General features: G+C 45.2%; 1 protein-coding gene across 2 annotated transcripts; it reads right to left on the bottom strand.

Moving 5' to 3' along the window:
* Positions 1–2,054: 2,054 nt before the first annotated feature.
* Positions 2,055–15,402, bottom strand: DHRS7B (dehydrogenase/reductase 7B). Of its 2 annotated transcripts, none has more exons than XM_074886456.1 (7): positions 15,329–15,402; positions 8,870–9,045; positions 7,174–7,289; positions 6,284–6,494; positions 5,489–5,581; positions 3,858–4,010; positions 2,055–3,524 (listed from the first exon to the last, which is right to left on the bottom strand). In XM_074886456.1, exons 1-7 carry the CDS (start codon positions 15,346–15,348, stop codon positions 3,319–3,321), a joined length of 975 nt encoding a protein of 324 aa, XP_074742557.1. In that variant the 5' UTR covers positions 15,349–15,402; the 3' UTR covers positions 2,055–3,318. The 2 variants fall into 2 exon arrangements, with proteins under 2 accessions (XP_074742557.1, XP_074742556.1); XM_074886455.1 differs by lacking the exon at positions 15,329–15,402 and adding an exon at positions 13,367–13,522.
* Between the last annotated feature and the right edge of the window lie 22 nt (positions 15,403–15,424).

The raw sequence follows: 15,424 nt of genomic DNA, 5'->3' as shown, positions 1-15,424 counted from the left end.
CAGCTGAAGCACTGACCTTGGAAGGGAGTCTCATGAGGTCAGAAACCAAATTCAGTAGTTCTATCTTTATCTTTCCAAATTGCAACAGCAGGCACCAAGAACTCCTCCTCGCCTCCAGACTGCAGCAGGCTTTTTTCTGGCCACGGTTCCAACTTGCGCTTTTCTGCTGATGCAGCTTTTGGGTTAGCGGAGCGTGCATCCCAGTGCTGTGCGTGCTGGGCAGACAGGGTTTGCTGGGAGCTCTAAGCAAGGACTTTTACCACCTGAGCGGGCACATGGGCTGGAGGGAAATTCTAGTGCCATCGAGACATTTCTAGGTGGCAACAGCCCTTTGCCTCTTTTGCTGGTACAGTGGCCGAGTTCTCTCCCTCCAAGGTTAAAAGAAGCTCCAGTGTGTCTCTATTTATAGCAACAATGTACAGTTGCCTTGGCAGAGAGGAGGGGAAGAAATGCAACTACTTCATCTTTCTGCAGTTAGGCCAGGACTGCTGGGCGGGCTGCCTCTCCAGTCCTGGCACTGTTTGTTTCTAAACTCCCGTCTACTGGATGAATTTTAAACTAGCAGCAGATCTGCCATAGCTAAGACATACTTTACTGCTGCAGAAGGCCCTGAGATACCCTTGTGCTAGCCACACAAAAGACATTCCTGCTCCTTTTTTTTTATCACTGCAGAATAACTGTCAGGGCTGTTTGTTAGTTCCTTTTCTTGACCAAACCTCTGTGGTCCTGGTGCTTTTTGTGTTAAACTTTCCCTTGCCTGGAGTGATCGCTACGGCAGAACAACCAGCCCTGGGTAGGCTCCTTAAACGCACGGCTTGCATCAAAGAGTCGAGTTAAAAGTGTTTCCTGTGGCCTCTTACTGCAGGAGGAAAGGTGAAAAGTCAGCTTAGCTGTCACAACAGGTGGGTCTGTTTTTAAAACACACCCTTCACTCCATTCTGAGGTGGAGAGGACATAGATGGGGGGCAGGGGGGCCTGTTTTCCAAGATATATTAGTAATAATCTAGCTAAAATGGTTGTTTATATCCTGGCTGTTACTAAGTCAGTGCTGGAACTGTGCAAGGTGACCCGGGAGAATGATTGGGGTCTGGAGGGGTCAGGGCACTGCAGGAGATGTTGGCTGTATCTGCCGTGTCCCCGTGCTGGCAGCTGTGGGTTACAGGGGCTGGGGACAAGCCTCCCTTTGCTGCCCATCCTGACCGGTATGGAGGCACTCCAAAACAGAGCGTGCTGCATTCCTCTCCTCACAGGGAGAGAATTTAATTTCAAAGGGGAGCGTGCACACTCTCACTAACCCCTGACTTGGAGCTGTAGTTCAGTCACTACAGTAACTCCCCACATGTCATTTTTGGTTTTTTTTTTTTTTCTTCAGGCTCGATGTTACACCCCTCAGCACCCTGGATGGGAACACAGAAAGGCAAAGCAGCCCTCTGGTCCTTCCTGGGTAGCCATGACCTGAAACACAGAGCAGCTGGGCAAGACTGGCAGGAGCACCATATTTTGCCAAGAAATGGAGGACCTGAACGTGCAAAATGCGAGAGGAAAAGCACAACTAATGCTTAAACTCCCCTTGTGGAGAGGGAGAGAAGGTAATGCCTTGGTTTCCTATCTTAACAGGGAAAAAAGATACAACTTGAAGCTTTCAGGTGTATGTAATTTCAACCCCAGGCCTTTATGGAATAAATCTTCAACCTCAGTCACAATGAAAATGGTAGAAGGTGTCCTGAGCTGCAGCGCTGTGATCGTTAAACATGTCCTGGTCATCAGCTGGGGTGGATTCTTAGAGATCACTTACAAATCTGTAGTGGTCAAGAAAAGGCTTTTTGAAGAAGAAGGTCCTGCTGAACCTGCACACCTGTATCAGTTTTAGTGTGACTAATCCTCTGTGTAGATTCACACTATGTCTACTGTAAGCAGGTGATGTGAAGAGGGCTGGGGATGAGTTATGTTGTCCTGCAGCTACTACGGGTACAAAAGAAAAGAAAAACAAACGCCTCCTGCTTTCCCTTCCTCTAATGTTACCTGCTGTGAGGAGCTGAAGTAGAACAAAAGGATTGATTTCATAGCACTGTAATTTATTTGTCATCAGATGTGCACTCACCGGCAGGACATACAAGGCAGTGGAAGATGCTGATAAGTGCATGGAGATGGCAGCAGGGGTCTGGACCTTGGCTCCTACTAGGCGGCTTTATTTCAGTTATAAGTTAAAAGAGATTATTTCTGTCCTTGCTTAACTATCTCTGTGCAGCCACTCCTTTTTTCCTGGTGGTGCTGGTACCCCTCCTGTGAGGAGAAGGGGTGAAGAATGAATGCACCATGGTGCTCCTGCAATACATGAGCAGCCGCGTATCGTTCCCCAGCTGGATGTGATCCTAACGAGCATCTGTGATTGCTTTAAAAGAGATGGGAACTGAGGGTCTTGTCTCCTATACTGTCCACCCTATGTGCACAGATTCTCCTCTGCTTGCCAGGCAACGGTGTGGCTGATATCTACAGAATCACACCTACTCTGTGCCCCGGGACCCAGTGTGCTGCTACCAGCCGCACAGTATTCACATGAGCAACATACCTTGCTGTGCTTTTTTTAATATTTTGTTATCTATATGTGCTTTTGTGTTTTTTATCTGTTCAGTGCTTCCCCTCATTAACTTGTGCTGGGGTTTATGCTGTACTGTCAGGTAGCGCAGAGTTAAATGTCCCTGTACATCCGTAAGGCGTGATTCAGACAGACAAATTGCCAAATAAAACTTAAATTTTACATCTGTTACTTTAAAAGTGGCACCGGACTTGACTTTAGCTTAACATACCGGATCATTTGGCATGTTGACAAACAGAGGCTCTGTGAAGTTTCCCACTTCAAGCAACATGTTCTAGATCAGACTGGAAGGAGTGGGAAGGAGATGCTGATCACAACAGCTCCTGGCTGAGGACTGTATTTCACAGGGGCCGCGGGGTGGGGAAAACTAAAATCTGCTTTATGTGTGGGCAAAACAGGTGAGTTTTATTTGTAGCAGCACTGAGCACGCCTGGAGTGAGGTGAGGTAAGGTGCTGTCTTCCAGCACATGGGCCTCCCCTGCTGCAAACCGTGTTCCCTTGAGCTCCCCCCACTTTCTCCAAGCACCCTTCTTCAGGCGAGGTTTAGGCGCTGTTTTCAAGCGAGTGGGCCTGCCCTCACGTGGGGGAAGCCGTCTCCACGCAACGGTAAATGAGAGTATTTTGAGAAAAGTTTTTCCTGCAGGAGCACCTCCACTCGTGTCCCAGAACAAACTGCAGGGGGTTAGCCTCTCCCTACAGTTACTGCTCGAAGGACCTGAGCTCTATGAGTCCTTTGCTTTTCTCTCCTTTTTTGCTCTAGTGGCCATTAAGGTGAAGAAGAGCCTGGGGAAGAGGTTTCGCAGGTAGACAGCCAGGGAGGGTGTCAGGCCAGCTACAAGCACTTCCTTCTTCTTCTGTCCCACTGCACTGAGAACCACCTGAGCGACCTCTGCGGCTGTCTGTCCTTCGGCGGTGTTCTTGTCCATCACTGCCAAAGGAAAGCCGAGTCAGCATCAACACCAGCAGGTAAGCCCACACTTCAGCACCTTTCCTAGGAATGCTCTGTTCTAACTGTACATGGCTGCTGGTATGGGTTTGGTTTTTACACCATGGGAGCACATGGTTGGGCTAGAAGTCAGTAGTTGGTGTCTAGAAAGGCTAAATTTTGGGGGTTGCTGTTCCTACCCTGCATTCAAAGTTGTCTTTCGATACTCGAGAGCTAATCTGTGACCCCACCCAAGGCCACGTCTTGCAAAGCACACTCTGGAGTATCTCATGAGGTCGAGATGCTTTAGATACAGGGCACAAAATCAAATCTTACCTCCATAGCGAGATCCATCTGCTGTTATAGCATTGAGAGAGAGGTTTGTCTGAATGTACCCGGGGCTTATAACTGTCACATCGATGTTGTACTGCTTGACCTCTGCTCGTAGACAATCAAAGAAGGCCTGGGTAGCATGCTTAGAGGCAGCATCTGGAAAACAGGAAAACAACTACGCACTAAGGAGAAGGAGCAGGGCTGAAGATTCACTCCTCTGAATGGGTTTTTCACTGCAATGAAGCCACTTCTCCACAAGAACCCAGCAGCTGTTCTCTAACTTCTAGGTTGGGTTTGTTGTGGGTTTGGTGTTTTTTTTTTTAGTGAATGGCAGCAACAGGTAGTGGGAGTGAGAGGCAATTTAGGAAGGCAAAATGTAAATACTCAAGTTGGAAGCTGGCTAGGATCCTGAGCTTAATATCACAGCCATGCCAAAGCACTATGGAGTGAACCCAAGCTGCCTCCCACTTGCGAGAAAGGAGCCGTGCAGCCTGGCTGGGAAGCATTTGCCAAGAGGGGCTGGGGGAGCGTGATGCCAGTGCAGGAGGGCAGAGCTGACAGCCCTGTGCCCTGCGGCCCTACGTGCGCTGAGCGGCGCGGATGTGTGGAGCAGCTTCAGAGCTTGGCTGCACACAACTCAAAACCTGATCACACAAGCAGACGGACAGAGAAGTGTGGCCTAGGGCAGGATTTCCCTCTGTTAAATGGCTGAGCGAGTCCTCCTGCTCGCTCCCTTTCCAGGGATACTTGGTCACTGCCACCGTGACTGTCGTCACCTCAGCACGGCTGCAGGGTGGACCTCGGCAGCACGGAGCTCAGTGCAGGCTGCGTCCCTGCCCGAGGAGCGAGGCAAGAGCCAAGCTCCACGCTGTCAGGCTCGCACGGCTCCGGTTGCTGTTCTGAAGAGCTTCAGAACACACTGCTTGGTGCAGTCATACCCACATCATCTGCAAGATCAGGTGGCCCTGACGTTCCAGGCTCTCCTTCACTCAGCATCATGCCCTACTGCTCTTCTGCCATCACCACTGTATTTTTCCATTTTTATGTTTATTTTCAGTGATTTACAGATGCTTGTATGCTGAACGCTCTTCTGTTAGTTCCTCCATCTTTTATAAGGCTTTTTCCAGTAATCTCACCAATATTTCTTGTCACAGCTGATTTATCATGAAGAGTTTGCTGGATCAAGATAATGGTTTAGGCTTTTACTTTGGCATTGGCTGTACTATGGAACTTCATAACTTATTAAAACAAAGAGTTCCTACTTTCTTATAGGAGATTAACCAGGCAAACAGCACAGATAAAATGCAATAATATTATGGAATTAATCAGAAAACTTAGAGGGACTCTCAAGTGTTGAGACAGGAATATCAAGCTGTTTTCAAAACACTGAAAACATATTCTCCTTTCCCATCCCTTAACAACTTTGGGACAGGGCTAAGACTTTTGTATTTGTGAGTTGAGTGCCTTCCTCAACAGCTGTCAGTGATTTGTGACCGCACTGAGAATGATGCACAGCTCTGCCTTCCCTGCATGCAGCCAGCTCTACAGAGAGCTAAATGTGGAAGCAGCAGCCAAGTATTCATTCAGTCTGGTGCCCCAAATATGTCTTCCCCATCTTCTGTGGAGGTACTTACATGCGGATCTGAAAGGAATGCTTATTTTGCCTTGGATGCTGCTGATGGCCACAATGTGGCCTTGTCTCCTCTTGATCATGGAGGGGAGAAGTGCTGGCAAAAGACAGAAAAGACCCATTCAGAATAACAGTCCTGCCATTACTGCTGTCAAGAATCAATGCTGTCAGAGCATTCAAAGATGCCTGAGTGAATTACAAGACCCTTGTTCAGTGCAGGGGTTGGGCAAGGGATAGTGCTTCGCATGCCTCTAACTGAAGCTTCAGTCTGGCTGGGACGTTCACCTGTGAGGAGACTCTTTGTGCCAGCCAGGCTGCACACAGGCTGTTAAGAGTTGCTGTGGTCTCCCACAGGCATGATGAGCAGGACTTGCTCTTTTCTGCCACCAGTATATCTTTCCATTTCCTGAAGCTGACACCCTTCAGGCCAAACTTTCTGTGTAACCAAAGAAGCTTCCTAGGAAAGCTACTGCTTCACCTAGAACCCCTACTGTGTTCTCTAGTGTTTTATCAGTGCAGACAGGCTAACCATATCTCTCTTCATCAGTTCCTGCCGGGCTAGAGTCAGGAGGTGTTTTAAACAAGATGGTATCTCTCATTGGCTACTTCCCACACAGTCATGCCCAAGCATCTCCTTTAGGCCTGACCATAAACCAAACCCTTCCTCCCCTCTTATACTGTACCAAATACAATTACAAAAATACAATTAAAAACAGAAGTTAAGCTGTGCTTAGTTGTGTTGGCCTGCAGAAGGTATCAGACAAATCCACCACACCCCTGTAATCTGGATCATGGGTACCTTTGGTGAGGGCTATAGGACCAAAATAATTTGTTTCCATCACTTTCTTATCCACGTCCAGTCCTGTGTCCACAATTGTGCCTCGGAAACTGATGCCTGCATTGTTGATCAGTATGTCCACGTGACCCAAGTACCTCAGGATCTCTTCAGCAGCATTTAGGACAGTTTTAGTATCCGAGAGGTCAAAAACCACAGTGTGAGGTTTGTGTGTCTGTGAATAAACAAAAGTTAGCAAAAGACCAGTTCAGGCTGTGCTGAATGTGCTGTATTTTCACACTCATGATGGGATTTCCCAGCTCTGGAAGCACAGAAGCAGGGCCATCCAAACCTCGTGCCATTACAGTGCAGCAGTTCCATCTGGCAGGAATACGTGACAGAAGCAGGTTGTGCTCCTGTAGCCTGTTCCTATACTAGAGTCTAGGAAAGGGGCAAGTGAGATCCTCCTCAAGTACTAAAGTTTCCTATTGTCTTATTAAAGAAAATGCATCTGAAGAAGTCAAAAACTTAACCCATGTGTCTTCTACAGAAGCCAGTAATACGTTTCTTAGCCACTGTCAGCAGAACTAGACATCAAAAATAAAAGCCAAGAGAGGAAAGTCACTTCTCCAGGTTCAGTATATGACTGGGCAAGGGGTCTGGGCACTCTGCACTCGCATGCCTTCACTTCCATTACAAGGCAAGGAGTCCTTCATAGGGCTTATTTTTGTAGGGTTTTTACAAGATACGACATGTCAGCTCAATGTACTCCTATAGCAATATCTATCCCTAACCACAGAGTTGCATTTTTCCTATTGCTCAACAGAACAACCCACAAGCAATTCTGTAACTTCTGTAATAACATGAACAGAAATCCCAGCCAGACAACAAGCTTCTCCTCCTCCCGCACTTACGTTCTTTCGGTGGTTGGTCATGGTAGAAAGCTGCTGCACCAGGTCTTTGAGCTTCTCGCTGTCTCTGCCACAGAGCACCAGCTTGGAGCCAGCTGCATGGAAGGCTTTTGCACATTCTTTGGAGGAACCAAGGAAGAGAGAAAAGTCGACATTTGAATGATGGAGACAAACAGCAGATCCACACCATGCCTGGTGCTAGGCTAAAACTTCTTGTAGCTGCCAAGGGTCTAAGGTGGCTTTATTACTCCTGAGTGATAGGCTGAGTTATAGATGCTGTTTTCCTGTGACTTTGGCAGATGTGACAGTGGTGAGGCAGCTGCTGTGCTCACTGTGCTGGTTATGCAGTTATTGTGCTGTTCATGCATCCTCCCCCATCAGCTGGTCAAATTTGCCTCTGCCTCTTAATTTTTGACTACATGCTCCTCTTAAGAGGGACTACAGTTACCTTGTGTATGTCATCGAATGCAGCGGGGCCTGGTCTTATGAGTTTCAGTTTTAGCGAACATCTCCAAAGGTTTTGGAAGTCTCTGGAGATAAAGGTTTCATCAAGATGATCCTCTTCATCAGGAAAAGGCTGAAGAGGGGATGCCATGCTACTGTCCTCCTCTGTGCTACCAGCTGCTGAGGCAATCGCCTGTTCTACCCTACCCCTCTGTGATCCAGTGAGAGAAATTGCTCATTTGCACAAGAGATGACAGTGGATCATAACAAAGGGTGTTTAAGAACACACAGTAATTAGAGGTGGTCTAGTATATTAATAACTGGGACTGAAGGGAATAGTGTAAGATCTTTGCAGTGAGTCAGTAAGTGGTGGAACTTCACTGTACAGTGGTGGAACTCTGTAGAGCCAACACCTCACAGTGCTTCATCTGCCCAGCCTGTCACAGCCAGAAGGTCCCTCCTGCAATACCAGTTCTATCTCTTCTTGATGTGAAATACAAATTCTTTTACCACTCCCAGCAGAGGACCATTTCATCTCCTTTGGTCGTTCGGTTACTGAACACCCCTATTCTTAAGGACAAACTCGCATGCAAAGACAGCATCTGTTTAGGCTTTATTTGTTCTATAAATGTACTTATCCTCATGAAAGGCCTTGAGAGCAGGGAGCACCTTGTCTTCTCTTCAAGAAGCTTTTAAAGCAATTACAGCAAACAGAATTGGAGAACCTATCCACTCAAAGAATAAATTTTATTTGGAAAAAAGCATACTCACTGGTGTTAATATTGCCAAGAGTTTGAATTTAGAATGGATGGATTTGTACCACAAGAGAAAAGGTACTTTAACATGAGGGTGAGGGGCAAGGAGAAGGAGTGGAAAATATGGCAGGGTATCTGGAAATATAATAAACATGAATGCAAAACACCAATTTTGGGAAGTTTTAGAGAAACAATTTGACTTTCTGGCTTTTTCAGGATTTAGACAAAAGACCCCTGACAGCACAAGAACGGCATAACTTGTTCCTTGCTTTGATGAGTTCCAATTTATACAGGATGACTAAAATCTTCCTTAACAAATTTTGAGACTTTCTTGCATCAAAATTTGCACTGGCTATAGTTGTAACTGATATGGCTATGCAAGCTGTGTCTCTCAAAATTCAGAGCAGTAGGAACTTTCCGCTTGTTCCTGCTTTATTCCAGGAGGTGCCCCTTCCACAAACCTCTGCCTGTCCTGCCTCTGGTGCCCTTTCAGTACCGACCTTTTCCCAGGCCCGAGGTAGCCCCCGTGATCACGACCACAGCTTCCTGGAGGTAAGCCCGCATCCGCATCCACTGCAGTAGCCGAAAAAGGGTGAAGATCCCCAAGCTGCCAAAAAGCAGCGGGATGATGACTGTGCTTGTGAGATCCATGAGTTTTCCTTTCTGAACAGTCTTCCTAGAGCCACAAGATGAAAAAAACCCAGACCATTTCACCATCAAGAAAATTAGCAGAGGCTTGAAAACTAGGGAGGTTCTTTTTCTTCACCCTGCTTTAACCACCAGTAAACCAAATCCCATACAGAGGTATCTTCAGCAGATTTCCTCATCCCTTCATTTAGACTTTCAAAAGTTCACATCAGTACCCAATTTTAAGCATTTAAATACTAATCTGAACATCCCAGCAGGACACTTGGCATTGGATCTTGTCAGCTGTCATGTAAAGAACTTGGGTTCAGAGACCCTGTTCCCACATTTTGCTCTAGATTCACTCTCTTGTACAAAGTGTATTTAGAGTGAAAACTCCTCAGGGCTGGGATATGTCGCTGCGTTTTTCTGATTGTAATAAAACCTCTTAGATTTCTCTAGAACAGCCCGTACCACAGGATCTGCATGCCAGAGACCAGTTACTGTGTATTATTCCAGATGGATATAAGCCAGTCTATCTTCTGGAGGCTCAGAGTAGATTTTCTCTCTGAGCATGTTATTTGCTTAATGCACTGAAACCTGCGCTTCCATTTCCAGTGTCTTTCACCACCTGTTGGTAGAGGCAAGTTACCTGATTTAAACAAACCGCACGTCCAATCTAGTAAGCTAAAGCCTACATTCGTGTTGTTTACTTTTATACCGATGTTAATTGTGCAGTTTAACAGCATGACCCTGTGTTCTAATATACTTAAATTAAACCTGTTAATGAAACCCAAGCTAAAGGTATCTGTGAGACCTAGCTCATCCTGGAATTGGATTCTGATACCAATGCACAGCCCTAATCTCTTTGCTAAGCCGTTGCCTTCAAGGGAGTAGTTTATGTTACAGCTTATTACATGGCCAAAGATTAAGTGATACTTCTGCTGTAAAAAAGATCACTAATTTTCCCAGTGTATATACCTCCAAGCTCTTACGACAGTTACAACCCCTTCGTGGAATCTCTACAACTTTTGGGTCGCACATAAGGTCAAAACCAAATATTAGTATATCTTCCCTGTTGGGCAGACAGAGTTTGAACTCTTGCAGTTTGACCTGCAAGAGAGGCCTTTACCAGGAAGATGTTGGAGAAGTCTGGGCGCACAACTCATAGACTACTTCAAACAAAAAGACAGCATGAGTAGCAGAAAACAAGAGGTAACTAATAATGCTAAGCCAGAATTCAGCGTCATGAAGTATGCTGAGCTTGTGTGGAGCTGAAGGGATGACAGAGGCTCTACGTGCCATGGAACAGAGCTAATGTGGAAAATGTCAGGTGCTTGCAGATTTCCATCGGGGGCTTGGACAGAATTCCTCAAGTAGCTGGTCGGTGAACAGCCTAGCTTGTTGAACCAGTAGTGAACTGTATAAAACAAGTATTTCTGGAGGTATAGCTAGAACACAACAAAATAACACATAAAGATAGCTGAGCCAGTTCTAAATAAGCTTGACAAGGTCTAAAAATAAAGCCATCAAGTTAGTACACCTCTCTTCTCAAGGTACTGTGGAGCTTCCCCTTCCTGAGCTAACTCATGTATCTACAAAGTACTTCACTGTGCTTAATGCAGCTGGATATCCAGGCCCTGAGCTCCCCTGGGCACAGGGACTATGCCCAAAGTGGGAAATCAGAAACCCAAAAGGAGGATTAAACTCACTCCGTGGCGAAGCAGTGTGTGAGCACAGCACCCAGCTGCTCAGAGCAGTGTCTTATTGCTCCACCTCTCTGTGCTGAGTGCACACAGAGGGTGCGTTTTGTACTGATTTACAGCAGAGGCCTGGTAGAGTTGGTTTAACATAAGAGTGTGTATTACTCCTAAAATAATTCCTGGGAAAGAGCTGTTTAGACACAAGGCCACTGGCCTTTAGGCTGGATAAGCAGGAGGTTCTCCTTACTGGTTCATGTTCAGCTAGGCATTTAAAGCAGCTGCCCTCTTTATGTTGTCCTTTTTTTTTTTTTTTTTTACTCTCAAAGGTCTCTTGAGATTCAGAAGATGAGATGTGGGCAGGGACAACAGGTGCTGTGCTGACATTGAGCAGCATGGCATACAGGACATTTTGGAATCAAAAATCTTCAGCTCCCATTTAGGACCTTTTGTTATTTCCAAAGTGGGAGCTGACAGGTGGAGCGGCACTTCCTTTATGAACCTGTCTTGAAGCTGAGGCATTTTAAAAATCTGGCCCTGACCAGCTTTGCTTCTGATTTCACTAAAATGCAGATAAATGTGTAAAGCAGATGAAAAGGTAACTGGGAAAAGGGGGCTCTTCTGACACCTTTTCTAACTAAACCACACTAGGAGATGGGAGGCAGTCCCATGTTTGATTACAGCAAGTTCTTTCACGTTCTTTGGCAAAAATAAAGGTTGAGTTTGCAAGGACTGAACTATCTGCCACAGGGACTGGTGGAAAACAGCCCCTGTCTTACCAACTAAAGCTAACTGTGTTTAGGTGAGACTTCCATTGCTCATCAATATGAACCAGTTATGCCTGCTTAACTTATTCCTTCATCATATCACTTATTCATCTACTTTCTATACAAAGAAAGTCTGCCTTTAATCCTTTTTCACTTGAAAAATCTCTCCTAGCCTTTCACTATTTTTCTTTCTCTTCCCTGCCCCCCCATATTACATACAGGGACTGGGCAAATTACCCAATCTCTGCCCTAAGGCTGCAGCAAGCCACTTTTGCAGCTTCCAGGCTAGGGTTTGAATCAACAGGTAACCACCTCTGATATATGGGGAGGGGACATACGGGATGGGAAAGAGAAAAACTGGATGAAGGAGGAGAGCAAGAAAGAGGACTAGCTGGTCAGAGATGTAGATCCTTTTGTAGGGCATACGGTTGCAGTACCTTCTTCCAAGGAAGGTACTCAAATGGCCCCTTCAGAAGAGCCCCAGAACAAAGAAAATCTCAGTTCAGTCAGGCTTGAGAAGGAGGACAACCTAGCTGAACCAAATCGTTTTGGAAAGACAGAGTTCCTGTAGTACTTCAGACCTACAGCAACAAGATTTTCTTTGATTTCATAAGTAGCTTATATCACAAACCCATGAGTCCTTACTTTCACTTGTCATATTGAACATGCTTTAAAAAATCATTGATAAAATAAATATCAGTGGAAGAGGAGAACATGGAAATCATCTCAAGCCATAGAGCCACACTGCAGTATGTACAACAATATCGATCTTACAGAGCCCAGTGCCAGGCTACTGACACAACAGGGTGGCAGTTACATTCTGTTCAGTTTTCAGGGTTATTTGGTGGAAAGACCAAACGAAAGAATTACTGCAACCTGAAGGAGAAGTCATATTCTGTTCAGTATTAGGATTATTTGCTTCAAAAGCCAGAGGAAAAAAATGGTGCAGTCTGAAGGAGAATGAGATAGATCCTAGATACAAAAGGCATGATTCACATCAACAAAAATGAGAGGTTGAAAGACAAAGGCTGGGAGAAGAAGATAAAAAGCATAAACCCCAACTTAAGATAGATAACACTTGGCAGTACCTAAAGACATCCCAGGGCAGATAACACCATGTCACATTAAAAACATGAGGGAGGGTGGGGAACACATGGGTTTTCACACCAAATTTGAGATGAACTGGATATCCTCAGACCCCTTACTCAAAGGTCTGAGACCCCACTAATCACCTTTGTTCAAAAATTTGGTATTCATGCCAAAAAACCCTGTTATTAATTCTTAACAGATGTTTATGACACCAGGTTATTGGCAGGAGAGAAGCCACTGCTCATAACTGGTTCAGATAAAGTCCTGTAAATTCTCAGTTCTTCATCCCAAAAGGCAGGATTGGAACATGCAAGTTATTAGAGAGCAGAAATAAGAACAGCAATAATGTGAGCAAATACAAGTGACTGGAAACTTTTTGAAAGGCTTGTCATAAAATAAATTACATATACTCAGTTATAAAAAAACTTTCCCCATAAAGCAAAATCTGGATGTTATCCTGTAAAATCCAGGACAATGATTTCTGAAGGAACAAGGATCTTAGTTAATAAGGTCAAGAGTGCACTAAAGGCAGCAAAGATGAGATCAAGTCCTAAAAGAAACTAAACCCAAGATAGTTTCCCTAAACAACACCTATTCTCCTTTAGCTTCAGCCACCTAGAATCACATTATCCTTTATATGACAAATGGCAGCAACTGGGAGGCTATTTTCAGAAATCAAAAGGTGTCATTTAAAAGGTGGGGGGATAAAAGGAAGGAAAAAAATATTTTTTTTCTAAGGAAGTCCCCACCCAGAAACACAGCAGCTCTAAGCTTCACTAGCTACCGACTTTCGTTTGAAGAAAGCACAATATCCTACCTTTGAAAAGAACTCACTTGCCAGTGACTCTGTGAGATGGTGTCTCCCTCTGGTCTTTCAGCAGGACAGACCTTAACTTAAATTTGGAACTGGCAGCAGTCCAAGCAAAGGCGCTCTGTCCAATGCTAGCACAGCCAAGGACTGCCTCTAAAAACAAACCTCAGGAATATGGGCCGTGACCTTTGAAATGGGGGGGTAATTTAACCCCCAGATTGAAAAGACAGACATGAATTCAAAATGCTACACAATTTATGATGACCCTCTGATTATTTCTAGTACTAAACAAATAATTTCTAGTACTGAATCCACAGCATCCATGAAGACCAATCCTACTCTTTCCTTGCTCTAGATGGAAAAAAAAAAAGGAAACCTGTGAATCAGTTGCAATTCTCTATTACTGTAATTAGTTTTGGGGTGTATGCTGTTATAGTGCATGCTCTAAAATAGGTTTCATGCTAATTAAAACAGACTTTTAATTTCTTCCCTTAGGATTCTTGAGAACTTTGAGCCCAACTGAACAGACAGATGAGTTTCTCATCACACTCTGCATCAACACCTGGTATTTATTGGGGAAATGAGCATTCTTTCCAGCAGACCAAAGTCACTAAATCCTGTATAAACCACGTTTGACAGGGAGAAAAGTGAGCATTGCTTTCATTTTATATCAGCTAAACAGTTGTACTGACCCAACAGCTTTAGAAAGAAACTGAAATCAAACTTAGACATCTAAGCCAGAAAAAAAGTCATATAGCATTCCCTGTTAAATCAGTGACTTAATATAAGCCAATCGGAAGTTTGCTGACAATTTCTCTGATGCACGAGATCCCCATAAATGGTAAGTTAAACTTCAAAAAACTCATTCAAAACCCAATGAGAAAAAACAGTGATTACATTAATTCAAACAACTGAATTACTGAAATGCCAGTGCACTTACATGCTTACATAATCAGCTTTCATTCCAAACTTTATAAGCAGAAAATAATGTCAAAAATACACTGAGGTCATCAGAAACCAGTAAAACTCCTAAGAAGGAACAAAGGAACTAGACAGAGCTCCTCACTACAATACAACCATTTCAAACAGAAAACAGAGATGGGGTTCAGGAGAAGGAATACAATAGTCCAACTGGAATTCTCAAAAGAAATGATGGCAACTGGAGTGCCACAGAAGTGCTCTGCACTGGTAGCAGCTGGCAATAACGAACAAATATTTGAGCTTTGCTGAGGGGCATCAGCTGTAGTATTCTGAATTAACTTTTTCTAGTGCGATTTGAACAAGCTACCATCTCACAAGCATTACTTGAAGCAATGCCTAAGGAAACCATAGGTTGTGTTTCAGTAGTCATTCCCACAGCGACCTGCTTATGTATTTATGTAACTGTTATCCAGAACAGCCACCTCACCCCATGGTACGGGGCGGGTGTGGAAAATATGCTTCTAGCACTCAAAAACCATCTAATTAAAAGGACCTGAGAAATCATCTTCTCATAAATCTTCCTGCCACTTTTATTCAGTTACAAACTTCATTTCCAACCCTCCCTCTCGAAAATCCTGTTGGTGTGTTTGGGACACAAAGGTAAATCAAAGTGGCGCGATTAGAAAATTAAAATGCTGTGCCAGAGAAAGTATTTTGTAGACGCTTACCAAATCAAAAATCGCCTAAAACACAGTGAGAGAATGAGAGTTGGCTTAATGCCTCGCCCCGCCCTGATTTATATGTAGATATGTATTTAACAGCTGTAACGGTGATGAACTATGTACTGGGGAGCCCAGGGTTTCACCGCACACAGGTCAGGGCCACGTTCACCCAACCTCTCCCCCATTTGCCAGACCTCGATCTCCCGGAGGACCCGCAGTCCCCTCAGCACCTCCCCGGGGGGAGGTCACCGGCGGGGGTTGGAAGAGCCCAGGGCGGCCGCCGGTGGGAAGGGGCTGAGGGGAAGGGGAGGCCGCGGGACCCTACCTGGCTACCGCCGTCACCATGGCCACCGCCGGAAGTGCCGCGAGCGCGCATGCGTCTGAGGCGCCGCCGGAGAGAGGCGGGATTTCCTCCAGGGAG

The sequence above is a fragment of the Strix uralensis genome, chromosome 16, assembly GCF_047716275.1.
Source record: "Strix uralensis isolate ZFMK-TIS-50842 chromosome 16, bStrUra1, whole genome shotgun sequence".
Lineage (NCBI taxonomy): Eukaryota > Metazoa > Chordata > Aves > Strigiformes > Strigidae > Strix > Strix uralensis.
This window is presented reverse-complemented; position numbering and strand designations above follow the sequence as displayed.

Coding starts and splice junctions, on each gene's coding strand:
- DHRS7B (XM_074886456.1), bottom strand. CDS start 15,348: ATGGTGACGGCGGTAGCCAG. Junction 9,046..15,328: donor ATGGTGACGGCGGTAGCCAG/GTAGGGTCCCGC, acceptor TTGTGGCTCTAG/GAAGACTGTTCAGAAAGGAA. Junction 4,011..5,488: donor CATTCCTTTCAGATCCGCAT/GTAAGTACCTCC, acceptor CCTGTTTTCCAG/ATGCTGCCTCTAAGCATGCT.